Source organism: Ambystoma mexicanum, chromosome 2q (assembly GCF_040938575.1).
Source record: "Ambystoma mexicanum isolate Mex_15411 chromosome 2q, UKY_AmexF1_1, whole genome shotgun sequence".
Classification (NCBI taxonomy): Eukaryota; Metazoa; Chordata; class Amphibia; order Caudata; family Ambystomatidae; genus Ambystoma; species Ambystoma mexicanum.
The window spans coordinates 1,317,362,091-1,317,389,452 of NC_090924.1; the positions used below are offsets into that span (position 1 = coordinate 1,317,362,091).

Below are 27,362 nucleotides of genomic sequence, written 5' to 3' on the forward strand. Positions count from 1 at the left end.
TTTTTTAGATCTTCAATCCATGGTCCTTCACTGATGGAGTTATTGAAGCGTATTCCTAGATATTTTATGGAAGTTACTTTTTCTATTTTTTCACCGTTTATGGACCATGAAAAGTCTCGGTCTTTTCTGTTACCTTTAGAGCCAATTTCTAGAATCTTGGTTTTGGCCGTGTTTATTTCGAGATCATTCATTGTCAGATAGTTGTACAATTTGTTTAACAATCGTTGCAGTCCGACTTGTGTACGATCCAGTAGTACTAAATCATCTGCATATATTATGCAGGAAGTTGGTGTATTATTCAGTTTTGGAGGAAATGAGTTGACGTCTCTCAAGTGAGTTGGTAGGTCTGCTATAAACAATTTAAATAGCTCTGATGCCAGAGGACACCCTTGTTTTACCCCCTTCTCAGTTTCGATTATTTCTGACATTTCTCCATTATTGCTTAATCGCACACGTATTGATGTATTAGTATGGAGTGCTATAATTGGTTCAAGTAGGTTGGCCGGACATCCCCATGAGATAGGTTTTTGCCATAGCCTTCTACGATTTATTCCGTCGAAGGCCTGTTTCATATCAATAAAGGCCAGAAACATCCGTTGACCTGCTTTGATGGTTTCCATTTTTAATATGCTTAAAATGCAAAGGTTAACGTCCACTCCGACGCCCGCAGTGAATCCCGTTTGTCTTGGGTCTACAATCTTTTCATCATTTGCCCATTTTGCAAGTTTCTTTCTCAAGAATGATCCACAGACCTTGCCTATGGTGTCTAAGAGAGCGATTGGACGATAGTTATTTGGATTGTCCCGGTCGCCCTTTTTATGGATTGGCACCACTATGGCTTTTAACCAAGACTTGGGTATTTGTTTGGTTGTAGCGAGTCGAGTAAAGAGAATTTCGATAAAGACTGACCATTCCACAACGTTTTGTTTTAACATTATGTTTGTGATCAGGTCCGGACCTGGCGCCCGGGAATTTTTTAATTTAGATATTGCATGTGCAATTTCGTGTGCGTCTATTTTTAAGTCCCAGTCCTCCGTTCTTGTGTTGAGTTCTATTGCTGGTTCCCAATAAGATCTTTTGTATACCTTTGTAAAATGGTCAACCCAAATGTTTCCTGCTAGACCGTTTACAATTGTTGGTTGGAATTTCAGGGATCCAGCATTTAATATTGACCATATGTCTCTGGAGTTTTTCTTTAACATAAGTTTCATTATATTTTCCGCACGATCTTGGTCAATAATTGCTTTCTGTGATCTAACCCAATTCTTATATTGTTTGCGCCGAGCTTTTATGCTTACTCGAGCATCACCCGTTTTGTGATTTTTTTTCAGTTTCCTCACGTCACTTCTTAGTACTTTTTTAGCTTCTTGAATCACTTTACTGAAATTATGTTTATGTGTTTTGCTAGTCGTGCTTAGCTGGTTTTTTACAAGGTTTGATAATAATGGAGCGTATTCACATGTACCTTGGTCCTCTTTTCTACAAAATGTTTCAGTAACTTGTCGTATCTGCGGGCCAGTTATTCCCAGTCTGTTGCCAGTCGGGTTTACAGTTAACTGGGGTATTTTTGGCTCGCTCATATTCCAAAAAACCTGCCAATTTAGACATATCATCTCGTGATCACTCTTTCTTGTTGTGATCACTTCTATGTCAATTAGTGTTCCATACATCTCTGCCGACGTCCAGATGTAATCTAGGGTTTTGGCTGCACCTTTGAAGATACCTCTCCAAGTGCATTTTGCCGGAATGTCTCCTTTGATGTTTCCATTAATCATACCCAAATCTCGATTTGACATCATATTTTGCCAAGCATTTGCTCTTTTACATATTTGGTTTTTTGGAATTCTTAGATTAGTTTCTGAAGTTTGGTCCCATTTAAACCATGCACAGTTCAAGTCTCCACAGCAGATGATCCATACTTTCCTATGGTTTAGGATAACGTTATCTATGAGCTCCAGCACTGACTTTATGAATTTGTCAGTTGCAATTTTAGCTGGATTCCAGTAGCAGTTAATTATTAACATATATTCACATTGCTCTTTGGTTGGCTGATGGTATTTTATTAGTGTACCTTGGACAAAGGGATTTGGATTATGGGATTGTACTGGTGTCCATCTTTCGTTAATTCGAATCATCGTCAAGAGTCCCGAAAAGGGACGACCGGTTCTGTTTTTTCCAGCAGGATTAAGGAATATGCTAAAGCCATCTTTTGATGGTTTATTACGTAGCCAAGTCTCCTGCAAGCAAATGAATATTGTTTTTTCGGACGAGACAGGAAATTCTTCAAACAAATGTGTAAAGCCTCATGTGTTCCACGATAAGAGGTTTCCTTGTCCCTCTTGTCTTTTCAATCATTGCTAATTTGGCTGTCTTTGTAATCCTTGCTTTGTTTGAATATTAGCTAATGAATGACGTAGCGCGTTGATTTTGGATTCCATTGTTAGGGTGTCCTGCTCGTCATATTGGCTTCTTTCCTGCTCAGTGCTTTCTGGAGGTTCTACCATCAAGTCAAAGCCAAATGCCAGAAGTTCGTCTGAGGCATGTAGAATTGTGGATCGCACTGCATTTGAAATAAAATGCAGTAGCACCTGATCGGTGGAGTTTTCAGAAGCATATTCCACTATTTTAATGTCATCCGTGTGTATGGTCCGTAAGGAGGGTATGCATTGGAATAGTTTCAGCACATTTGTCCGATTTAAATTCATCTCGTGTTCGTCTGTATGAATGTTTTGAAGTCGAAGCTTCATGATTTGGTTGCCATTTTTCTTTTTCTGATACTGTTGTGTTTTTGATTTATAATGCACAATTTGTTTCCTTTGGTTTATTGTTAATTTTGGATTTAATTTGTTTACAGCTTGTGCTGATATTCCTTCTTTCTCTAGATTTAATTTTCCCATCATTTGAGACTTGGTATTATTTTCATTGGTTCTTCGAATTGGAACACTTTTTGGGAAATTTGGGAAATTTTGTTTTTGTTGATCCTCGTCTTGCCATGCGTTTTCAAACACGGCTCCGTCATCATTTCTATCGCTATTATGCGAATATGTTGACAGGTTACAAAGCTCTATTGACGAGGTTGAGATGATTTGTGCTGTGCTTGTTCCTGAAGTATCTCCCCGCATACGTTTCCTACATGGGCTCCTCTTTTCAGTATTTTTGGCGATGGCTTGATTTTCTGATGTTGTTAGTTTTCGAATTTCCTTCTCCGCTCGTGCGAATATTGCTGGTCGAGTTGGTAATGGCATATTCCTTATAAATTTTTTTGTGTTTGCAGATCTTTTCCACTTGTTTCTAACTAGGGTGCTTGCGGGAAAGAGTGGGATCTTGGGGACATCGTTTATTGTGTTATCTTTGGATTGATTTTTTGAGGCTTTTGTTGTTTCATCTTGTACGCCAGTGAAGATTTTGAAGGCTGATTTTTTGGCAACTTCACCAAGAGAGATCTGAGGGAGATCTGGAAGTGTTTCTGTCATCAACTCTTGTTGTTTTTTCTTTTGCCGGCTATTTGACCTGTTCTGTAATGACTCTAAGGTCGGTTGGTCGCAACTAGGTGCACGTACATTTAGTTGTGACTTATCGTTTTTGGCTCTTGTTTCCTGAAACTTTCCTTGTACTTCTAGTGGAGTTACTGAAGTAGACTGGTGTCGTTCGTGTCTCATCCATTTCACCGCTTCTAGCAGTCCTGTAGACAAGTTGTCATTGTCACAGTGATATCTTGCTGCTAGGTCGCCAAGGCGCATTTGCAAATTAGCAGATACGTCTCGCTCTTTCTCCATTTTGCTCTGGATAAAAGATGTAAAACCAGACAATTTTTCTATTTTTTCCATTAGGATAGTTAGCATTGCGCCTTGGTCTTTAATGGTTTCATTTAGAGATTCATATAATTTTACGAAGGGGATCATAGCTAAAGATGATGCTGCTAATACATTGTTATGTATTTGCATGGCGGCCGCTGATGAAAGGCTTGATTTCGTGGCTGCCTCGCAAGAGTCCCTCCTCGGCGTTGTTTGTAGATTAAATGAATCTACATTCGTGTGGGTCAAGAGAGTGTTCAATTCCGTGGGTTGTCGTTGTTTCGACTTTTCCAGGACAGGTGTCCTTGCGTGCCATCTTGGGGTGCTTGCTTTGTTTCCTTGTTTGTCGCTATTTTCATTGGTGTTTAGGGATTGATGAGTTTTGTTGGATGTTCCATTTGATTTAGAAGGTTCTTTGTTTGTTATGTTTTTTGATCCCAGAGGGGTCGACCTTTGAGAGTTTGTTTTCCCTAGGCGTACAGCAAGTTGTGAAATAGCGTCCACTGTTGCTTCGTCCAACATTTCGAATCCCTGTTCAGATTCATTTATCAAGGAACTTTTCAGATTAGTTTTATCTTGTGTGGAGATGGTGTTGACATTTGACACTAGTTTACTATTAGCATAGTTAGAGGTTTTTCCACATTCCATTTGATTATTGTGCTCCTTAGAGTTTTGAGATTGAGTCTCAAATGGTTGAGTTATTTGCTTTGTGTTCATTGTTTGTGTGTTTTGAAAGATCTCCGTTATTGACTCAGGGTGTAATATTTCTAATAAGTCTACGTCAGGAATTTCAAAGGGGGTGACAAAGTCTTCTATGCATTCAACACTGTGAGTTTTATCAGCCTCGCTGATGTCGTGCGGGAACGGCACTAGGTTGGACAAAGACAATGGTGCCTTAAATTTATTCCCACTTTCCTTAGGTAAGTCTTTTGATGTAATTAAGTCAGTGACACTCTCCGAGTGTGGAATTGTTTCAAGCATTTTTTGCTGATTCGTGTCTCTGTCTTTTACATGCGTTTCGCTCTGTTGTAAGTGGCCATTTGGTGGAGTGGCTTCAATATTTCTCTCATCATTCGACGGAGCAGAGTCTATTTGAAAAGGTAAGGGTAAGGGGAGTTGCTCACCACTTCCTATGTTGTCACTGCCAATCACCATGGAGTCTGTTTCGAGGTCTACAGCTGTTTCCCCGACTACATGAGTGATGGCTTTTTGGATTTCTGCGCCTGCCTTTGCTAGCGACCAAGGATTTGTTTGTCGTCGCTGTTGTATAGTTTTTGTCCTTGTCTGTGGACCTTGTTTTGTCGTCATCCTTGTGGTCTCACAACCTGCAATGCAGTTTCTCTACACGTAAGTTTAGAAGATTAGAGTTGTGTGTGGGGATATTGTTAGTGTGTTCGTACTACCAAACACTGAAGTTTTATCTAGATGTTCCTGTGCCTTTGCTCTCGGTTGGTTGCAAATTAGTACAATAGAGCACTTACTTGTGGATCCTGTTGCGGAGTAGAAATGTCGGTGAGCAGGGATTGGTGACTTCCGCTCACTGGTTCCTGGAGCAAGCCTTCCAGAGCCAAACAGCAGCAAAACGGCACAGCAAGCGGCCTTGTCACCACCGGGCTTAACGCCGCGAGGGTGACTGTGTCTGGCTTTTGAGGTGGTTCAGAGTCACGTGATGACCACGTGACCGGCAACAGTCTCCGCCCCCTCCGGGGAACGGGCGTAGAACAGCAAGAGTCTCCTGACTCGCAGTGCTGTGCAGATGAGGAGTTAGCAATGCGAACACACGCACGTTCGTTTTGAAACAAAATTACAGCTGTAGCAGCTAAAGCGCCTGATATTGTTACGTATAACAATGTCCCTTATGTTTTTGATCCTTTTGAAATCCAAATTAGGTTGTTCCCAGTTTCTAGTAGTTATATCAAAGCTCTTAATGGTCAACATTCGAGTCTTGCTTTAATTAAAATTACAACGTTTTCTGACCACTTCGGACTTCCTGCTTAATATGAAATAGCCAACTGTCATGATTTCAGCCGTTCATTGACGAAATGCTGCAGACGGTGCATGCTTCTCTTTCTTTTCACAAAGGACTCGGACACTGGACATGGTTAGACGTGCTCAGCTTCATTAAAATGGCAAAACCAAAAGTAACCCAATTGCTATGGTGGAAGTCCCCTATTCAAACAAAATACGAAAAGGTGCTTGGCAGGACGGTGTATCCAACTTAATCTATCCACTGTCCAAAACCATGCTATCTTACTAACTGCCATTACCCCTAATAAAGGAAAACATAAATTGGCCCAGAGAAGTCTTCTTACTTACAAGAAGTCTTGTTTGGCCTAGGGTGGCTGGTGCATGACCCCCTCCCAACAATATCTCTGAAAATGTTTGTCTTGTATTTTCAGCCTTCTCGTAGAGTTCAAATCAATGCGTTCCATGGGTTTAAAAAAAAAACAAAAAAGGTGAACTCCACCAAATGTTTGATAACTGTCAAAGTTTATACCTTAAACCTACAAACTGAAATTTCAAGTCGTTTAAATGTTCAACCACTGGATCTCGCTCACCCATCCAGGGCCTTTCAGTTTCATACAGATAACTATTTGTCGTCCTACTTGGGCTTGCGCTCTCTCCTTCAGGTAAGCGGGTGTGGTTCTGTACCTGTTCCTTCTTAAGGTAGTTTCCTCACGCTCTATTCTGTTCCCATGCTTATAAACTTAAGTTCCTTTATTCTGAATGTATCAGAAAGTGTAAACTCTGACATCCCTCCACAGGGTCTTGGTTAACTGTGACAGTTTGTTCATTAAGAGTACAGTTTGATTTTTCAGCTGGGCAAATATAATCTCTCGTTTACCCCTCCAAGCCGGATCAGTTTCGTATAGGTAATATCTATTTGTATTTGTACCTATTGTAAGGTGTCTAAAGGAGCATTACATAGAAACATGTAAATCCCCCTGTGAAAATTGGACGAAACTACCTCTGCACCAGAGGCAGTTTTAACAGTTGGACAAGTGACAAGGCCCCCGCCTCCGCTGCTCTTCCTCTCACCTCAAAGACAACAGCCAGGCTTGCACATGGCATCCCAGTGCAGTCTTGTCTTTTTAACATATCTAACCAGCAAACCATTTACAACAGGGATTGAGTAGTGATGGGTATAGCTAACTGGCAGTGACCATCACTGTGGCACTTAAACGATTTAAGTGGGATTGTTGGGTGATTAGAAATGATGGGGGTACAGAACCAGTTACAAGCTGTGTGACTTTCCATGCATTACATTTCACATTGTGTCTGTAGAAGATTTGTGTAGTTTGTTATTCATGTGCATGCTGGTACTTGTGCGGAAAATAAAGCTACAATCATAGGGGGTCCGTTTTCAAGTCATGCTGAATGTAAGAACAGACAATAAAGGCATTTACTGCCATTTTATACACCTGCAGGATTTTGTACAATTTGGCAGGCGAACTTGGGAAGCAGAGCAGACTTGTTTGCCTGCTCTTCCAGGTGAAAGGTTCACACCTTTTATTCTTAGGGCCTGATTAAAAGGGATTCAGCTCGCAGGCTCTAGTTTGGGGGTCTGTGGCGTACAAAATGCATGTGTTGTGCTATGGCAATAGTATTCCCTCCTCTTCCCTTTCATCCTTTCATCTCACCCACTCCTCAATATCCCTTAGTTTCCCTCCCTTCTCATCATCCCTCTCTCTCTCACTCTCCTCATCACACTCCCCATACCTCCCTAATTCTTTCCTCCTTGCTCAACTCTCTTCCCAAACCCACTTACATGCTCTCTTTCTCTTCTCCCGTCGAACCTGCCTTCCCCCCGCCTCTACCCTTCACATGTCTATCTTTCACCCTCTAGGTGCCTCTCCATCTACCTTTTTTCTTTCTCTTCCAATCCATCTTTCACTTCCACTCTGTCCTTCCATGTGTCTCCCCCAGCCTCTAGTTGCACACAGAGTTCTGCCGCAGGTGTGTTAACATGCCAAGCTATATTACTGGAATTTAAACATGTGACTTCTGGTTTGAAGTAGAAATGAGGTAATAAAGGTTACCAAATTAAGAACAGAAAAGATATCCCTTTCAGCAGAGGAGGTCTACAAACACTCTTTGAGCCACGTGTTGAGTTTGGAGATGGTGCTGGTTTCCAGTTCACTTGACTGCTATCATTATTTACCAGTAGATTTCATACAAAATGTCCCCTTTTTTACCTTTCCAATAAAAAGAGCTCCCTAACAAGGAGTGGTCACTCTTCCTAGTTTTGAAGATGTGAAAGTTCATACAAATGTCTAGCAGTGGCTGGGACACAAGCATATACTCTATGGTAGAGAAACCTAAACAAGTTCTCATGCAGGGGGTTCCCCCCTTGCATTCCCACTCTGTAGGTCCCAGACACACATCACATGAGACCAAATAGCCTCATAATGAGAACTCTGACTAGACAGCAGCTTCTTCCTAAATGCAGCAATATCAGCCTTCCCCATAATAACAATTTAGATTGTACACCAAAATAATGTTCTCGCCACTACCACCAATTTGACTTGTACATAATGTGCAGACCATTGCAGCCTGTCACAGGCACACCCTCTATCTTACTGGGTGGCAAATGCTACTACAATCCCTGGCTGTGCTAGAATTAAACTCTGCTCTTTAAGAGAAATATCATATAAAGTTGGGATTAGGTTGCATGCCTCAACTCCAGCAGAATACAGGACTCACTGTCCTAGATATGATGGCAGCATCCTAATAGGGTACAGGGGACTGTGTCTTGCATGGCATAGCATCTTGCATGTTGCAGGGTTGCTGGGCTCCCTGTACCTGATCCTCATGCGAAGTGAGGACAGGTGAGTCTTTTGTTCCAAAGTGAGACTTCCTCAATGTATGATTCAAGGGAGAGTGCAGCGATATAAATGGTTCACTGCAGCCTGACAGTGGAGGGAATGGGGCAGGGGGTTGTACCCTGCATGGGGGTGGATGGTAATCAATTATACTGCACAATGGAAACAAATGTTATTCTATTTGTAAATCAATGATCTATATATCAGGATGCTGCTATATATCAGAGTCGGTGAGGATTGGGAGCAGGGGATGAGCTGACTCAGCATTTGAGAAAGGGAGCAGGGATACAAAGGGCCTCATTACGACCCGGGCGGTAAGGGATTACCGTTAAAGGCACCGGTACCGGTAATCCCTTACCGCCCTATTCCGAGGTCCCTTTGCGGGTCCTCCCTTAACGCCTGGTTTTACCAGGCGTTAAGGACGGGACCCGCAATGGGACTGAGGAGCTAATAACGGTACCACAATTAGCAGTACCGTTATTAGTGTCCTTCCCCATTCCCAGTGAGCCCTATGGGGGCTCAAATGGGAATGCGGAAGGGCCCTGGTGAATGGGGAATTACCGCCCCCGCCAACCGTGGAATGGGGCGGTAATAGCTCCATTCACCAGGGCGGAGTCGGTATGGGTTTGGAGGCAGCCATGGCGCTAGTAGCGCCATGGTTACCTCCAAACTCGTAAGGACCCTCAAAGACTTCCATAAAATCAAGGGAGAGAGGGAGGCAAATGAAAGAGGCCAAGAAAAAGGGAGAGTTGCAGGTGAGATGCACAGAAAAAAACGAATCAGAATGAAAGGGAAAGGAAGAAAAGAAAGAATGAAAAGACAGTGAAATGTAGAATGGCAACGCAAGAAATATTACAGAGAAAAAAGAATTCGAGAAAAGGAAAAAGTAAACCTAAAATTACTTTATTATCAAAGCAGTGCAGAGAAAGGTGTGGTCTTAATCGAATGCAGTTTCCAAAAAATAAAAATTCAACCAAACTTTGTAATTATCATATTGCATAACCTCAAATTTCCCACACACATATCTGAAGGGTCTGACAGCAGGGGCACTTGGAAACACATGGAGATGCTGGGTAGGGTGTTGTTCACAAGGAGCTGCAGCTGCACCGGCCATTAGAGGGGTGGGTTTCGAAAGAAAGACACAGGGAGGGGGAGTTGTGCAGGCCTTCAGTGTTCTACTGACCTCTAAAGTAACACATAGGCAGAGGCCACCACTTGACAACTAGGTGGCCTATTGAGGAGCAAAGTGAACAATACTGCTCTTAAGCCAGCCAAACCGCATTGGCCTGTTTCCCCAATCAAGGCTCAGGTCGTCCATTGACGATCATTAATCATTTTGGCAGCTGACAGACTTCCCACTTTGAAGTGAGCAGCACTTGTTAATTTTGCAAGACGCATGCCAACACTTTACTAGCATGCACACGACAGGAGAAGCCCTGTTGCCCAGCACTGAAGCCAGGCTTTTTTTGTTGTTGTAATAGCTAGAAAAGTTTCACTAACAGATTCACAAAAGAGAGAAAAAGACACTCATGGCGCCATTGTTCAAGGAGTATGGGGGCAAGTGACCCTGCTGCCCCTGTGTGCTCGGTTCCTATGCCCCTCACAACCCTTTGCACTTAGGTAATGAGTAGAGTCTCTAGACTGCCTCCTGCCCTCCTCTGCCTATTCCCAGTTCCTTGTTGCACACAGTGTACACTGAATATATTTGAGAACTAGTGAGAGAGCAAGATAACAAGAGAGAAGAACAAATAACTTACCCCTGGTAGTGTTCTTTCCACTGGGTGTTCCTCCCATGTATTCCTCATCTTCGATATATATCCCATTCAGTGTCCGCTGCTTTGGAAAAATGTTCACAGCAAAGGCTGCTGCATGTGGTTGCGTCATCGATCTTGTATCCCGCAGTTGCTTCCATCCGCTCTTGAGTATGACATTGATGTTGGAACCATGCCTGTTACTTCAGTTCTTAGTTTTCCCCTCTCCTATGCACAGACATCTCTAAGGCCACAAGATGGCCTGAAGTTGGAAGAGAAGAAGGTCTAAAAAACGCAAAGTCTCCCAAAGGTAGAGGGGCAGCATGGGAGGGTTATGAGTACTATGTGGGAGGAACAGTTGTTTTGATAAGAATTCCGAATGTACACTTAAAGGCCTGTATTTCCTGGTGAATCCTTATTAACCGCAGGATTTGTATCAGGACTTTCCCAATTTGCCATGACTGTGCTCTTCAGAGCAGTATGAAAAGGGAGAACAGAGTACTTAGGGGGGCCCTTGTTGAGTATATCCATGAGGTCATCCTCTTCATAGACCGCTGCTAACCTCCCCCAGCCCAGACACTCAGTAGCCTTGCCCGTGACTGCCCTTGTGGAGAAGCCTCTGAGCTGGAAAATATCAACTCTGGTGAGGTATCTAACCCACTGGCATCTTTAAATGAGTTCACCAGATGTTGCATCATGGACTTCTCAGAAATTAAAACCTCAGGAACATTGGGAGTTCCAAATCCCATGCAAAGTGGAGGAGTGTCCTGATCAGTTATCTCCTCCCCTTCTAAATCAAAGACATAGGCTCTGATTATAAGTTTGTCGGCGAGATACCAGCAAACTGCACTTACCGTCTCCGCCGCCCGATATCCCAATGTTACTGGGATATTATGGAGAGCAAAGTGCTGGTAAGTTCCCATTTCCATGGAGTCCATATGACTCCATGGAATGGGATTTACTGAATCACAGGCACTGTTAGCAACGGTGCCGGAGATTCAGGTATTTGTTTACTGGTAGGGACCAAAACTCCCGGCATCTCAGGTCTGTCGGGAGATCTGTGGCCCCCACTAGCAAACTAAAATGTGCTGATCTGGTAGAAATGAGGGAGCCAGAATTACCAGCATTTTTCCCGGACCGGCACACTTGAGAGAGGTATTTAACATTGACATTCTGTCATATTCGTCCAAACACAACACGGGTAATACAGCGTGCTGGCTGACCCTTAAGGAAGAACACCTTGACCCTGTCAGGAGTGCCTTTCCCTAGGTGGGCGATGGTGCGCCGCCTATCTAATAGGGAGAGCGGGAGAAAACAATGTCCCTCATCGCTCTTGTTCTCATTTGTTGTATCAGAGTACAAAACAATATATAATAAAAGTCCAAGGAGAACCAATCAATCAATGTGGGGACAAGACTGTTCATTAGATCTTGTCACTTTTCTAATTATACAAAGCGTACTGCCAAGGTTTTTTATCTAAGTGTTTTATTCGCCCTCTGGGCCAGGGGCTCCAAAAAAGAGGATGGTCTACTTGGATTGGTTAGTATAAAAAGTCCCGCTCACTCGGGACACCCTAAAAATGTGCTCATCAAGAGTGAGTACAACTGTTCCTATAGGGCATCCTGGGTCTGTTCATAGGATATCGTGTTGGCCATGAGAACACTCATGGCCAATTTGATCTACCGCTTTCAATGGCAATCATGGATTGTGCCATTTTCTTCAGGACCAATTTATTTTCGATATTGGCTTTACTCTGGCGTATATCTGTATTGGCAGATAAGGCAAACACCTCCGTTCCCTATAGGGAGACAAAAAATGGAGCACCATGGGCACACAAGGCCTCGCTCCCGATAGAAATGCCTCTATGCTCTCGACACGGAATGCCTAGAAACAGACCTACCTGGAGAACTCAGGGTACTCCCAGACTGCATAGATCAAACCAACAGCAAGCAACCTTGCATTTTCTATGTCCCCCACTCACCTAACCCACACCATTGCCTTCAGATACACCTGAGCACCTGGAGATAATGCCAAAAGCAGCTGAGCACATTAGATAACCAAGTAATAAAACAGAGTATTATTGGATTAGGCAACCATCGATTGACCTGGTCTGATGGCATCCTGCTTCGGAAAATAAGTACCTTTCGCTATGCTTTCCACTGTGTAGGTATCGTCGCAGAAAACTGTGTCAGAAGTACAATCGCCGCTGCCTTGTTGGAAGTTCTCCATTGGAAGAAGCATGCTTTCAGAAAAGTCGCTTTTAAAGCTGCCAGTGATGCTGCTGCCACTTAGGCGGGCTGTGCTGAGATGCGCCTAAAGGAGAGAGACACAAAGCAAATGAGAGGTTCTTAGTTCTTTTTCCCTTTGTCCATTTTAAAAGAAGAATTGATCAGGAAGATGTGGTTACAACTAAATTGCTAACGATTAGAAGGTGAATAAGCAAACACTGCATCATGTTATCGATCTTGTACTGAACACACTTACATTTAGAATTGACATTAAGATCCATATAGAAATGCTTGATTTTAAATGCTGCCAAAGTTCAGGATACATTTAGTATTTTAATTTTGAAAAAAAACTGTTCAAATTCGTGGACAAATTGTATTTGAAGCTTTGAAAAACAGAATTAAAAGTAGACATGCTGTAAAATGTGAAGGAGCAGAAAAGGTGGGTGTTTTTGCAGGCAGTAAATATGTTCAAAAACGATGTTCACTGTCCCCACATAACACGCTGGTTACATTTGGAGGAGAGAGCGAGGGAGAGAGAGGGAGAAAGAGAGAGAGAGAGAGAGAGAGAGAGAGAGAGAGAGAGAGAGAGACAGAGAGAGTTAGGTAGGTCAGGTGGGTCATATACTAGGTCAGGTGGGTCATATACTAGGGCAGCACAGCGCATATGCACAGGAAAGAAAGAAGCCAGGCAGACAACTGATGTGGAAAATAATAATAAAGGGATGCATGCGCTTTACACATCTCCCACATTCGAATATACTTTGTGCCCGCCCGCCCTTGTGTCCAAACCTAGACGGCTCCAACAGTGTATTTGGAAAGCAGAAACTTTTGGAGCTTTGAGAACGATGACAGTAGAGGGAACAGCAACTGGAAGATGGGTGTTGTAGGGTGTTGTAGAGTCTTGTTGTGAATCAGAAGATTTTGCAATGATTTCTGAAAATAGCCCTTCTCGGTATAGAAGCAGCAGCAACCATCAACAGAGAGCGAGAGGGTGGGAAGGAGAAAAAGAGACAGAGGGAGAGAAGGAGAGAGAGAGAGAAGCACGTCTCTTTGAGGAAGGGCTGAAGTCAAGGGTACACGCGGTTGGACGGAGTCCCCGCAATTTTTCAGGAGTCCCGCCACTTTTTTCAGAGAGCACCTTGATATGCTCATTTCTGGTGACACCACATTCAATTGGTATGTGGTATGTTAATGATTCCCCCCACTTTTTTAGGACTTTACCCGTGAGGCACATGAATTCTCAAACAAAAAACCGCACAACAATGTGTAGTACAAAAGACGGCACAATTTATTGTGAAAAAAATGTGGAAAAAGTGGGCATTTAATGGCGCCGCTGAAGAGACGTGCATGTTTTTTGGGGCATCAGTGAGATATGCACGTTCTATGCGAAAATGCAGGTCCGACCTAGCGGGTTAAAAGGCACCCGCAAGCAGAACTCGTAGTTTGCCGGTCCGGGAACTACGGTACCAGCAAGATTACCGGTACCTTAGTTCCCGGACCGGCAAACTTGTAATGAGGCCCATTGTTTTTTACTAGTCATTTCCTTTATTTTGATTATTTCTAAAGTTTACACCTCGCTCCGAACGGTATGCTGTACATAGAGTTAATGTGGGTATTATATTGATAATTAGATGTGTGGAACCTGAACATGAAGGTAGATTCACAGATTGTTTACAAAAGGAGATTCCAAAAGGATCTAGACTAGGATTCTTGAATAATTGCGAGAAAGTTAACAAGTATCCATCCAAAAAAACATATGCCCTGAAAATGGTCTTATAATAAACATCATTAATGACAAAACCCAGGAGGATAGCTCAGCGGCAAGCGCTCGCCTTGGAAGCAAGACGGCACGGAGCAACACAGGTTCGATCCCCAGGTCTGCGTTTAGAAACCTCTGGGTATTAAGTGCGTTATAAATAACCAATAAATCAATCAATCAAAAAGAACATCACCACAATCTGCAGAGCTTCGACAGACTTGTCCAAAGCGTGTGACACAGTGAATAGGGGCAGATTATGGCAAAATTTGAAAGACTGAGGCCTCTCACAAGGTCTGGTAGCCATAATTACACATCGTCATAAAAACACCAGCATCCAGGTCAGGTTTCATATGCAAGGGCATCTGCCATCCAACATCCCAATGAAGAAGGGTGCAAGCCAGGATGCATATTGGCTCCCAGCGTCTTCAACCTTTATTTGGCTGACCTGGCAGAAACTCTCTCGCCTCACGCTTTCATTAGCCCCAGAATTGGTACTTGCACAATAAAAACGATGGCATACGCGGATGACATTTACTGCTTGATTATACACTGGTAGGCCTCCAAAGCATGTTAGCCGCTTTTGATCTCGAGATTAACCCAGTGAAATCAAACATCTTGGTATTCTGTAATCATTTAAAAAAACTCCCAAAATATAGATGGCGGCCGAGCTATCAGCTCGTACCAGTCACAAAAGAAGTCACCTATCTGGAGTTTCAGTTGAGCGCCTGTCCGTCGATAAAGTCCCTGCAAGCAGACATTAAGAGAAAGTCAGTCCAACTAATCTGCAAAATGAAAGATATCTCATATTCATACTGTAGATTATTTTTAATGCCCCTGATAACATTCTATAAGGGGAAGGTTATCCCCACAATATTGTTCGGTATGGATATTGAGCTGTGTGCCCGCAAGTTCAATTGGATTAGATGGGCAGGACATAGATGGAAGAAGGTATTGAACCTGCCCATGTCGCTCACAATGTCTCGTCAACGCTACGAGCTGGGCATGCAATCACTACGTTCCCATTTGAATTGGAGGATTGCAGCACTTTATAGGCTAGTTGTACTGCCCAGGAGGAACTCACTATATGTCAATATAGGAGTCCACCAGAATCGAGGCAACTGCGAATTTCTCCTCACATTGAAAAATGAGGCATGCAAGATACTTGCGGTCTGTGACCAATCAGAATTAGAGAAAATTGAAAATGCTCAGAAAGTTAAAAATGCTCTAAGAATGGACTGGATCCTGACAAAATCTAAGTTCAATGAATCCGAATATTTTAAGAGTTTTCCTGTCTCAGATAAACCTAGAGGCTTTGTATGGCCCTACCGGCAGCGATTTTCCAATGCAAGATTGAGATCTGAATTCCAAAGAATTCGATTAAGTATAGTCGTGACCAAAACAATTCAGAGGCTCAGTAACGAAGAGCCACCTGAGGCAGGGAGTTGTGATCAATGTGGGGAAGGAGTAATGCAAGACCTGAATCATGTATTATTTAGTTGCAGAGCCATTAGGCAGCTGAGACTTAACTACTTTGCTTGTTTTGTGAATAACAATGGTTGGTTGGAGACGGAGGACTTTTGGTTAAGATTATCAGCAGGAAATAAAACTTTCTTATCTGTGTGTCATGTCTTCCAGTGCTCGTCAGCATCACCCACCAGTCATTCACCACCATCGGGGCTAACGTGACTTTCGTGGCCCCGCACACGAACGGCAGCGATATCCCGCCAAACAAAGGAGACCCGTTCATAACGGCCCGAGGGCTCTTCGCCCCTTTCTTCACTGGCACCTCCCATGGAGGTTCTCGCACGACTGGCGCTGCCGCTTGGGCACACACAGGACCGCGCGTCACGTGACGAGGCATCCACAACGGCCTTCGTCATCATCACGGGTCATGTGACACGGACCCTCACGTCCCCCACGTGATGTAAATCAGGTGACCCTCCACACAGTTAAAAGAAGCAGGGAAACACGGAAGCACCGCTTCACAGCTGCTTCTTTCACGGACTGCTTTGGCGTTTTGGACACTCTTGATTACTACGATTGCTCGACCACGGAACGTTACACGGATTGCCTCATCTCTGCCCCGGATATCACGTTGCTTTGTCTGCCTTGTTGGAAATCATCCCTGGATTGTTAACCTGCTGGTTTCCATTTCCTCTGACTGGTTCCTTGACTCGGATTTGTTCACTGGACTGCCCACGGATCTCCTCTAGCTGAACTTTATGGTTACCTTTGGCTCTCGACCTCGGAACTGTATTTCTGGACTGCTCACGGATTGCCCTACGTATTTCTCTCAGGTGTTTCCATCTTCCGAATACTGTCAGAGAAACAACCGACCAGTGTATGCTGTACCCCCACTACTCCTCCATATCTCACAGGCCGCCATCTCCCTCACTTTTGGGTAAGCCCCTTTCTGAGCTTCTATCACATGGTATTGTTGTTCATTCCCTGTTTTGATTAACTCTCCATTGCCTTACAGTGGTCAGGGGGTCCTTTGGCGTTTCTGGTTCCTGATCGACGGTATTCTTCACCTGCGGCCTCAAGTGCCGCACGGGTAGTGTTTTTTTACTTCTGGCCGTGTGGTGCTTGGGGACGGAGGTAGTACTAATCTGCACGACCACCAAGAGTTGAACACTGTGGAACTTTTAACACTTTTAAATGAATTGGAATTTATGAAATTGTCACCACGAAGGTAAGATTAAGTGGGATTGTTTAAATGCGTTTTAACGCATTTCTTTTATGAAACTATTCTTTCTATTTTGATATGTAAATATATTTTTGTATATGTAGAATTGTGAAAAGTCTAATGTATGACTAAATACAATTTTAAAAAAAAGAAAAAAGATGCACCGAAAATCGTTTGCTCGATTTCGTCATCTGACTTTCGATGACTAAAACAAAGAAGTAATTTATGAAAAGGAGGCTGAGCAAAAGCTGTACATGGAGAGGTTTTGCCATTGCAAGATGGCCCCCAACATTACAGTAACAGCCTTTATTAAGGAGATTACAATGCCAGAACACCTATTGCTCACTCAGTATTCAACTGACTAGACCTGAATGCAGTGACACAATGTAAATACGTCCAAGCAAATTTATGAGCTGACAGACCTTGTTTTGATTAAAATTCATTCAACAAATGAAACATTATGATGTTTAGATATTTTCATTACTTGAATTAATATCATAGCCTATTCTTAAGGCATTGTTGGTGACAGAATGAAGGCTATAATCTGTTTAAATATTCTGGTTTCAGCTCCATTGCTGAGATATTGAAGATTGAGATAAGCATCCTATGGTGGTTTGCTGATATTGTTGTTGTTGTTTCAATGCCTTTCCCCTTTTACTGTACATTTCCGCTCACAGGCTGAGCCCGGGAGGGGTGGGGGAATGGGGAACTGAGATACGGGGCATAGTGCCACCTTTAATACGATACATAATATCACGTCCGATGGAGGAATTGCACAGCCTTATACAAGGGAGTCGTCGACGATGTCGAGCAGGGTTATAGGTCAAAGGTTTGAATGAAAAGGATCGAATGACCAAAGGGTTGAATCAAAAGGACCGAAAACCAAAGGGTCGAATTTTTTTTTATTTTTTTTGGGGGGTGGTCCCCCAAACTCCCGTTTTTGGTGCAAAAACGACTTTTTTTTTTAACTATACGAAAACCCAAAAAATATATATTTTTTAAAAAAAATTCGAGCCTTTGTTTTTCGGTCATATTGCCTCGACCCTATTGCATTCGATCCTTTTGGTGTCGAACCTTTGACCGGACACTTTCGAGCAGCACTACTCCCCAGGTCGAAAAAACCTCTGAGCAGTTGACCCTGGATAGGTATCTCTCAGGATGAGTAAGCTGTGGGAGAATGCAATCCATTGGAATTGGTCATAGCAAGCATTTTTGCAAATTAGAATGTTGTAAATACAAAACCTTTTATTTTTCTTTGTGTATCATTTACACACTAGATGAGAGCATAGGTCAATGCAAAGGTCACTTGACAGAAAACCAGAACATCTTCATTTGTATCTGCCCGGATGAAATTGCGTAGGGAAAGGGTCTGAAAACAAGGCATACGCTCTCTGGGCTGTGTGCATTTAGTCTTTCAGAAAGAAACATAACAGTGCGATAATCAATGGTTTCTTTTGGGAATCTCTGCTGTTTTTTTGTTTCTGTATATGCAAGGAGAGGAGGATAAGGCATGCATATTAATTTTCCTAGCATGTTAGTGTCCTATCGGTAATAACATGGAAAAACACATGTTTTTTTCTGAGTTCCTGTGTTGTGTGCATTCATCATCAAAATGCATACATGTGATATGTTAATTCATATTAGTATAGGAGGAGGATTTCTACAAATGTGATAGATTGTTTCGAAGCCAGACAACTTTGCTAAACAACTCTGTTTTGTTGCTAACGAGTTCTATTAATTTTCATGTTTCCTCATGTTTTGGCTGCCTGTCGCATTTATTGTACACTGTTCTGTAGGCAAATCATTTTTACTCTTACAATTTAATTAACACTCTAATTATAAAACGGGTGCAAAATACTTGCTCGTCAAAACCATATATGAGGCACGGATGAGTATGGAATGTCCAGTTGAAACATCCACTTACCTTACCTTGGAGCAAATGTGGTAAATGGTACTATAATTGGCCAGCAGCAGCTAGGCCCTTGCGCACACTTCAGAGCATCTTTCAGATCTTCAAGACTACAATTCCAACATTTACTCTCTTGCTTGGAAGAAAACTCATTTTTACTCCCTTGAATGTTTAAAAACAGGGAGAAAAACACTCCCACCTCAAAATCTTATCTTGAGAAATGGACATACAGATTTTTGGCTGATCTCTGGGAGTATGCTATATTCTAGTTCTCAGAATAGGCAGATGATGTTTGTTTTAATTTGGGGTGGTTGGCTAAGGACCTTTTACCCCTTTAGAACCTGCAGGCAGTTTGCCATATAATCAACTCTAGGCTTAGCACAATCTATATAGCCTTAATTTTAGTTTGTGACTAAAAATGGCTGATGAGTTTGGTCATAAATTGGCATAGCTTGCAATTATAATTTCAAATGAATTTGGATCTTCCCCTCTACTCTCCTCTTCTACTAACTCGGGAGAAGGACACAGAATTTGGCTAGAGGGGAACTCTTGCTCCAGACTTATTGGACTCAAAGCTCTGGGTCAAATGAAGGTTTAAGGTCTTCTAATAGCCAGAAAAATGTTGTCTCCATGTTTTAAATGATAGGTTGGCAAGGGAAGGATATCAAGGAGGTGCTTGGATTTATAGAACAGATCTTGAAGGGAAGTTGGTATCTGCAACTGACTGAAAATTGACTTCTTTAGTTCAAATATTCAATCATTTTCTTGAACTCTTACAAATCGGGTCCTTCCCTGAGGTCTGTTGTACTACCAGCCACATAAGGGTTCCTCAATTTGTCAGTTTGTATCAATTGAGTGTATCCCACTTCTCACACCATTTGTGATGGAATCATGAAGCAAGACACAGACAACATATTCGCTTTCTGAACAAAAGGGATTATATTTTATATTTCAGGATGGATTAAAGCCTAACTTGCCCTACGCTAAGGTGGGATTTCCCTAGCTAAAGAAACTAATGATCGTCTGTGTCAGCAAGTTCAACTTAAAAGTGTGTCTGTGTTCAAAACCTATGCTTGCCCTCTACTAAAGACATACAATGTGTAGGAATGGCAGCACCAAAATAAACAGTGATCAAAATAAAGTTCTGAGCTTCTTCCAGCTAAGGCTTGGTTCAGCTTCCCATTCCCAAAGTTCAAATAGTTTCACAAAAAAACAGGACTTGGGGTTTCCTTCCCCAAGTTCACCACAGTTCCAGGATATCTCAGGGTTCCCCTTCCCCAAGATCAACACAGTTCCAAATGGTTCACACCAATGTTATCAACTTCCACTGGTACTCCTTTTGACTTGTACCAAAACCAAATTCTCTGTTTCACATCAGCATTTTCATCACACAGCCTTTGTCTTTAGGCTCTTTTTGGCTCTTTCCCAAGTTAGGGCTACTCAGTCTAGGCGCAGTGGTCGGACCACACAGTCCACCCATTAGAGGTAATACAACCGATAACCCATAGCACTTTGTGATGCTCTTTAGACCTTCTTGATTAACACTGGATTTCCACCTAGCACTAGTGTTAGCAGTCAGCATCTGTTCTGGTTTCTTTTTCTCTCTCTGGCAGCTTAGGGCTTCATCACCATTTATGTATTGGCAGTCTGTTGGCTTTGCCACAACTTGCATTCAACTTGTTTGATGGTGTATGTGTTCTTCCAGCACCTTGCATTCACTTTGCCCCTCTGAGTTCAACAATTTGCCTGTTTCACGTGCCTTTCATTCGGTTAATAAATGTTCATAATATCATTCACTTTGTTTCTTATTGCTGGCAACAAGTTTCACTCCTTTTAACATAGTGTGCCTTTGTTTTCTACTTGTGATCCAATTTCACATGATTTTCATGTATTTTCTGTAGTTCATTATTCAATACTGGCCATTGTATTTTCCCCAATACTTAGCACCTTTTATATGATTCATTCCTACTTCAAAATCACTTGGTAATTTATTCACGATTCCTTATTCCTTCCGTGAAACTGACTAGAAGTATGCATTATTCCTAGTCGCTTCTTCCACGTCCCAGGTTTAAAGGGATACACTTTAGGGTCGTAGTATGTGTGGGGAAGAGAGAGAGATTGTGTTATATGAGGGACTCCTCCTATTTGTTTATCATCTGAGTTGATATATATTTGAGGGGTCGGGGAATCAGTACAAGAGTTGTGAAGGAGGTCTACCCGGCCCATATAAAGAGAGGTCCTTAGGGTTGGTCTCTTGCTCGTCCTCCTATAACAGGGATGTTTCCATTGGTCATCCTGACCGGCGGGAACCGGAGTCTGATAACATGACCATATAAAAGCTTCATAAATTAAAGGTTCCTCATGAACAGGAAAGGGAGAATACCGCATCTAACCTGCAGACGTCCTCTCCCCATTCCCCAACGTCCCTCCACGCAGGTGATCATCCCTCTCATATCCACCCCCAGGGTTGGGATCCAAAAGCAATGGCCTTTCCCTGGCCACCTGAGAGGATGAAGTTGGAGAGAAGGAAGTAAGAATGCCCTTGGGTTTCTCACAGGACCCTCGAGATTATTCCCATAAGTAGTTTTGTTAGATGCAGTGTTTGCCTTTAGTCCTACGCCTCGAATTAGGTAGTTTTTAGATAGAAGGGTTTACCAGTTTCTATTGCCTATCCCAGGGTTGGAGGATGCCTGGGATAGGGAGGGAATTCCTGTCTGTAAATGAGAGAGGAGGGAGAGAGATAGGAGGGAGAGAGATAGAGAGGTGAGAGAGAGGGACAGATACTAAAGATACTATGAAAACAATAAAAACCTTTAAACTGTCTTCGCGAGTTGGTGCGTTTTTGCTTGACGACTGTCTAAGAGGACAACGTTTTATGGCAACCTGAGCCTTGGATGTACATGAGCCACAGACACAGCAAAAGCAGAGATATATGACATGACAGGGAAACCACATCCATATTTAGAGAGGTGGCCCAGTGAGGAAGCCAATTGGTTGCCACACAAGCAATATCCCATATAACCATGCAAATGTTCATCATTAAAGGTGAGCCACACTGCCTGAAAATCCAAAGGGTGATAGGGCCAACTCTATATGTGTAACGGAAAAGGCATGTTGGACTATTTGCTATAGCACTTCGGTGGGCCATGCAGAATGGTACAGGTCTTGAATTGTGCGCTAAAGCCATGCCCTTCAAGGGCGGAGGATGTGCCCTTAGGAAATCCATTGTTAATGTAACCAGCCAAATGTATCATACTGACTTTTCTGTATGAAACCTGTGTAAAACGCTATAAAAACCCAGAGGTCACAATGCTCAACACCACGTTTTGGGGACGTACAAACTATGTCAGTTTCTCAGTGGATTTCGGCACAGCTGTGTGGAAATAAACCTTGCATCTACGTTTGTTGCCTGGATTCCCACTGAATTATTTGCTGATGTGCTGCAGGATTGTAAACATCTTCTTTCCAGAACATATCCTGTCATACAATCAATGTGATACAGTTATCTATTTTGGTTGGTTATGTAGGGGTATAACAAACTGATATAGATGTATATCGCATTGTATAGAGGATTTTTAGAAGCATTTAGTTATAGGTTCCCTCATATCAAAATATAATGATTAAACAAGGGTGAAGAGAGGCCGTCGACTGAGAATGAACATGGGTCAAATACCCTATTCTATGGAATTTCCCCCACTCATGAGGGTCCACGTTTTAGCTCACTAGACCCTTCACAGAGGAGACATTCATTTGCATATCAGTCTGGACCCACCAACAAGGGCAGTCCCGTAATGAAATGCTAGGCAATTCACATCTGAACAAGGGTACCATCAGCAACCCCAGACACGTGTTTTAGCCTTGCCCCTCTAAGGCACAGTGAGCAAGTGGTCCACGTCTGGATTACCCAGGGTTACTTAGGGTGAAACCCCACATTTCACAAATTAAACAAGGGTGTGGGAGCCCCTCTTCTGAAAACGACCATGGGTCAAATTACCTGTTCTATGAAATGTATCCAACTCAGGAGGGTCTACAACCACGTTTTAGCTGACTGCAATCTTTGCAAGAAGAGAAATATCCATTTGCGTATTAATCGGATCCCACAAGGACAGTCCAGCACCAAAATGCTAGGCAAATCTTCTCTGAACAAGAGTACCATCAGCATCCCCAGACAATTGTTTTGGCCTTGTTGGGCCGCCTCATTGTGGTGAAGATGAGTGGGTGGGATTAGAGTAATAGGTAAATGGATATTTCTCCTCTGTGAAAGGTTCAGTAATTGTAATTGTAATCGTGATTGTTTATTTGTAAAGCGCTTATACACAAGTGAAGTGCTTCAAAGTGTTTAAAGGCAGGAAGGGAACAAGGGATTACCGTTGTCATTCTTAGGCTTTGAAGATTCCAAATGATCTAACAACAATAAGTAGCATACTAGACCAGAGGATAAGCCACGCCGTTTGGATCACGAGTGACTCAGCGCTTTCTGCACAACTTTGCAGCTTCTCGTGCGGCGGACGGGGCGGACACACACCGCCCGAGCCTACCATTAATAGGATATTCTCCCACGCGAGTTACAACCTAGAGCTCTGCGTTGTAGCACCCGTTTTGAGATAATTAGGAGCTCACTTTTGGGACCCCTACTTGAGACGGCCTCCCACACGAGTGCCTGTGGTGAATCTCCTCCATAGCACTCCATGAACTACTCTCATACAGTCCCCCGTCCTGATGAAGGCCGTGTTAGATATGATGCTCATTTAGCCCACATTGACGGCTGAAACACCTGGTGTAGACGCACCTTTTTTTGAAAAAATCACAGTGTATTGTCACTACTCTCGGAATGAACTTTGTAATTTTTGTTGTCAATGTCTTTGTAAAATGTTCAATAGTTCTATGTATGACACTGTCCATCAAGCCATGGCAGTGAAGGCTTTATTTTCGGCTCCAGTACACAAGAACATGGATTAATCATTGTTGATGCTTTTGTTCTTGTGCATGATATCCTGTACGATTATGAGAAATTATGTGTCATTTTGAGCAGTGTATTTTGTATAATTATATATAAAAAAAACAAGCAATTACACTGTCTGGGTACTACATACTGAGCGTTGTGGATATTTTTTGGTCTATGACCATAGGAAAAAGCGGCAGTACCAAAGGGAATTCCTCTCGACCTATTCAATTGTATCTTTGTTCCATGAGTAGCCCTCCTGGGCAGAATATGGTCCACACCAGGAGCCCAAATATTTAGAAATCCATCAGCAACCCCAGACAATTGTTTTGGCTTTGTTGGGCCGCCTCATTGTGGTGAAGATGAGTGGGTGGGATCAGAGTGATAGGTAAATGGATATTTCTCCTCTGTGAAAGGTTCAGTAATTGTAATTGTAATCGTGATTGTTTATTTGTAAAGCGCTTATACACAAGTGTATAAAGGCAGGAAGGGAACAAGAGATTACCGTTGTCATTCTTAGGCCTTGAAGATTCTGAATGGTCTAACAACAATAACTAACATACTAAACCAGAGAATAAGAGAGGTGGGAGAGGGAAAGGAACATACAGTACAATAAACTACAGTACTAGGCCAGGCAACTGCTTGGTGGTTTGTCATCCAATACGCCTATGCATGAGTATTTGTAGCCCCACCCGAGTGGGCACCTTCCAATAGAACAGCTCATTTTTCTGTGTTTGTTCTAAGTAGATGGGCTTCCAGATCTCTTTGAGTATGTTTAGGAAATGTGGGTTTCGCCCTATGTCACTCCGGGTAATCCAGACGTGGATCCCTTACTCACTGTGCTTAGAGAGGCACAGCCTCACCTCACTCATGAGGCCCAACAAGGTCAAAACACGTGCCTGGGGTTGCTGTTGGTATTCTTGTTCAGAGGAGAATTGCCTAGCATTTCGGGGGTGGACTGACCAAGTGGGTTGGTCCAGACTGATATGCAAATGGGAATTTCTCCCCTGTGAATGGTACAGTGAGCTAAAGAATGGTTGTAGACCTTCTGAGTGAATACCTTCCCATAGAATGGGTTATTTGGCTGTGTTCATTCATGGTAGAGAGGATCCCAGACCTCTGAGTAAAGAATATAATGATGATGCAATCTGATTTGTCCGACATTTTCCAGATGCCAATATGCTGAACAAGCATTCACACACTCACAAAGATAGTGTAAAGAGAATAGTAACCCAAAACCCATACAGTAAAAAAAGTCCAGTAGGCAAATATTCGCTGTGCTATTTTGCAAAGGAAAACAAGGATTATTACACGCAAAAAGTTCTCAGACGTTCATGTAGAAGCAAACTGACACAGAGCTTGTCACGTCCCAAGAAGTTATAGGTTATATAGCGGAAAACTGCAAATCAGCATACACAGGTTACGATATTATCCCACCACCCTCATTGGCTACAACCTATAGAACATGCTAACACCCTCCTATATTTGATGGACTGATTGGCCACAGCTTATCTAAAGCCATTTCCCTATTCTTGTGGCCCACTACGTCATCAACATTAAGTCCAGGTACAGGATTGGCTAATAAATAATTGATACAATAATAAATCAGGACCATCATGTGCTGTGACCCATCCGATCCAGACACATTCAAAGTAACACTGGAGAGGCCAACTCTGCTTTGATAAGACAATGGGCCTTCTCTCTATACCAGATGCCGCTGCACGCACAAGCTGTACCCTCGGACTTTGTACTGAATTATTTGGCATCACCTCTGCTCCTCCTATCCCAAATCACAGAAGTTCCAGACACAACTCCCTGCTTATCCCCTTCAGACCCCAGGTGCCAAGTAAGGACTTCACCAGGGCACCACTCTTGAGTCTGAATTTCAAGAATGTATTTGCTTTTGGTTGAAATTTAAATGGGATGACCGCTCCTTGGGTGAGGTCAGTAGTACTCTAAATCTTTGCGTGGCCTATTGGCATCACAAAACCTCATGCACTACTCTCATGAATTTGTTCTTTGAAGGGTGTATCCCAACCTGTCCTCCCCACAGCTAACATTCCTATCCCACTGCGTTCGGTCCCTGCAGTTGGATACATTTAGAATGCATCTTTTCACCACGGGTGACTGTGACCTCAGCTTCTCTCATGGGGGATGGAAAAGGGATTTGTCTTGGCACTAAGCTAAACGAAGCTGTAGCTCCACATCAAGGCCTGCGTTCTATTCTGTTCATTGTGTACTGTTAGGGAAGATGACCATTTATGTGTAATTTTCCCTCCAGTTGTGAACTCCCCAACTTCCAGTGGAGCACAGCCTTCTACTGCACTCCGCTGGGTTTTTACTTACTTGGTTATGGGGAAACTGACATGCCCTTAAAGACAGTCAGTACTGGGAGACTTTGTTTCCCTTAGCCTTTCACTTTGTTGCAAGTTCTTTGCAACATTCTACCAGTGCACAAAGTACCTTACATTACAGTGTGCTGGGGTCTTCTGTTCGTTTTTTAATGCCCTAGACACAGTCAAAGGATTTCTCTGTAGAAGTGCAGATGTGCCTTGGACAGAGCTGGGCAGCAGTATTTTTCATATATTTGTAACCTTTTCCTTAGGTCCATATTGAGTTTACCGCGTTTGGCCCTGGACAGTGGCTTGGCCCCAAAATGGCCATTCCACAAGGTCTTTCGTTCTGTCCTTTGGCCATCTTGTCCCTTTGCCTTCCCAAGGTCGAGCATACCCGGAAAGGTCCTTATTTGGTCATGGTCATAGATTCTACCACGAAAGGCCAAGCTTTTGCAGCATTGTGCATGCCTTGTGTGTGTGCTTCCAGTGCTTCCAGGATGTGGCTGGACTGTCTAGTTCCAATACACATCCTGGGTGTCAGAGAGACTAGTGTGCTGGGAATGACTGGGACCACCTTGGTCCATGATTTTTCCACGTCTAGCATGACTGTATGTGAGCAGGTCTCTGCTTGGGTCCTCTTCGGGTTTTGGCGTGAAGGAGAATCTGGATTAAAGAAGGGCCCAAACACCCATACCAGGTCGATCTCTTGAGTTCTCACTGAACCTAGGATAGGATCCAAGCATCCTGGAAAAAAGGAAGTTGAGTCGAGGATCTGCTGGTGACCCCCTGGAAGCTTTGGCACCCTGCGCCTGTTGTTGTCCGGCAGGACCCCTCTGCCTCTGATCAAACTTAGAAGGTCTGCAAAGGTGCTTTGACTCATTTGAATAGTGGGACCAACAGTTCACGGCACCTCCACCTTAACCTGAAAGCAAGCCTTCTCGGAAGTGTTCCTGGGCCAACCAGTGAACTGCCCAGCTTGCACAGGACTTATTCTCTAGAACCGCTGCTGTCTCGAGTTGACTCTTGAGACTTTGGAGATCGTATGCAATGGGTATAAGGCACTCTCCCGCCGAGTTTCATACACCTAAGCGCCCTAGCTCTGGAATTAGGAGAGTACGCTGTGCCCCCCCTTTG

At 43.1% G+C, this 27,362-nt stretch overlaps 1 protein-coding gene across 1 annotated transcript in view; it reads right to left on the minus strand.

The window, feature by feature from the left end:
- The window catches only part of NEK10 (NIMA related kinase 10), a 2,768,076-nt gene that overhangs the window by 898,220 nt on the left and 1,842,494 nt on the right, over window positions 1-27,362 (minus strand). The window contains exon 27 of the mRNA XM_069648774.1: window positions 12,510-12,681. Coding sequence (XP_069504875.1) covers window positions 12,510-12,681 — 172 coding nt within the window. The remainder of the gene's footprint in view (window positions 1-12,509; window positions 12,682-27,362) is intronic.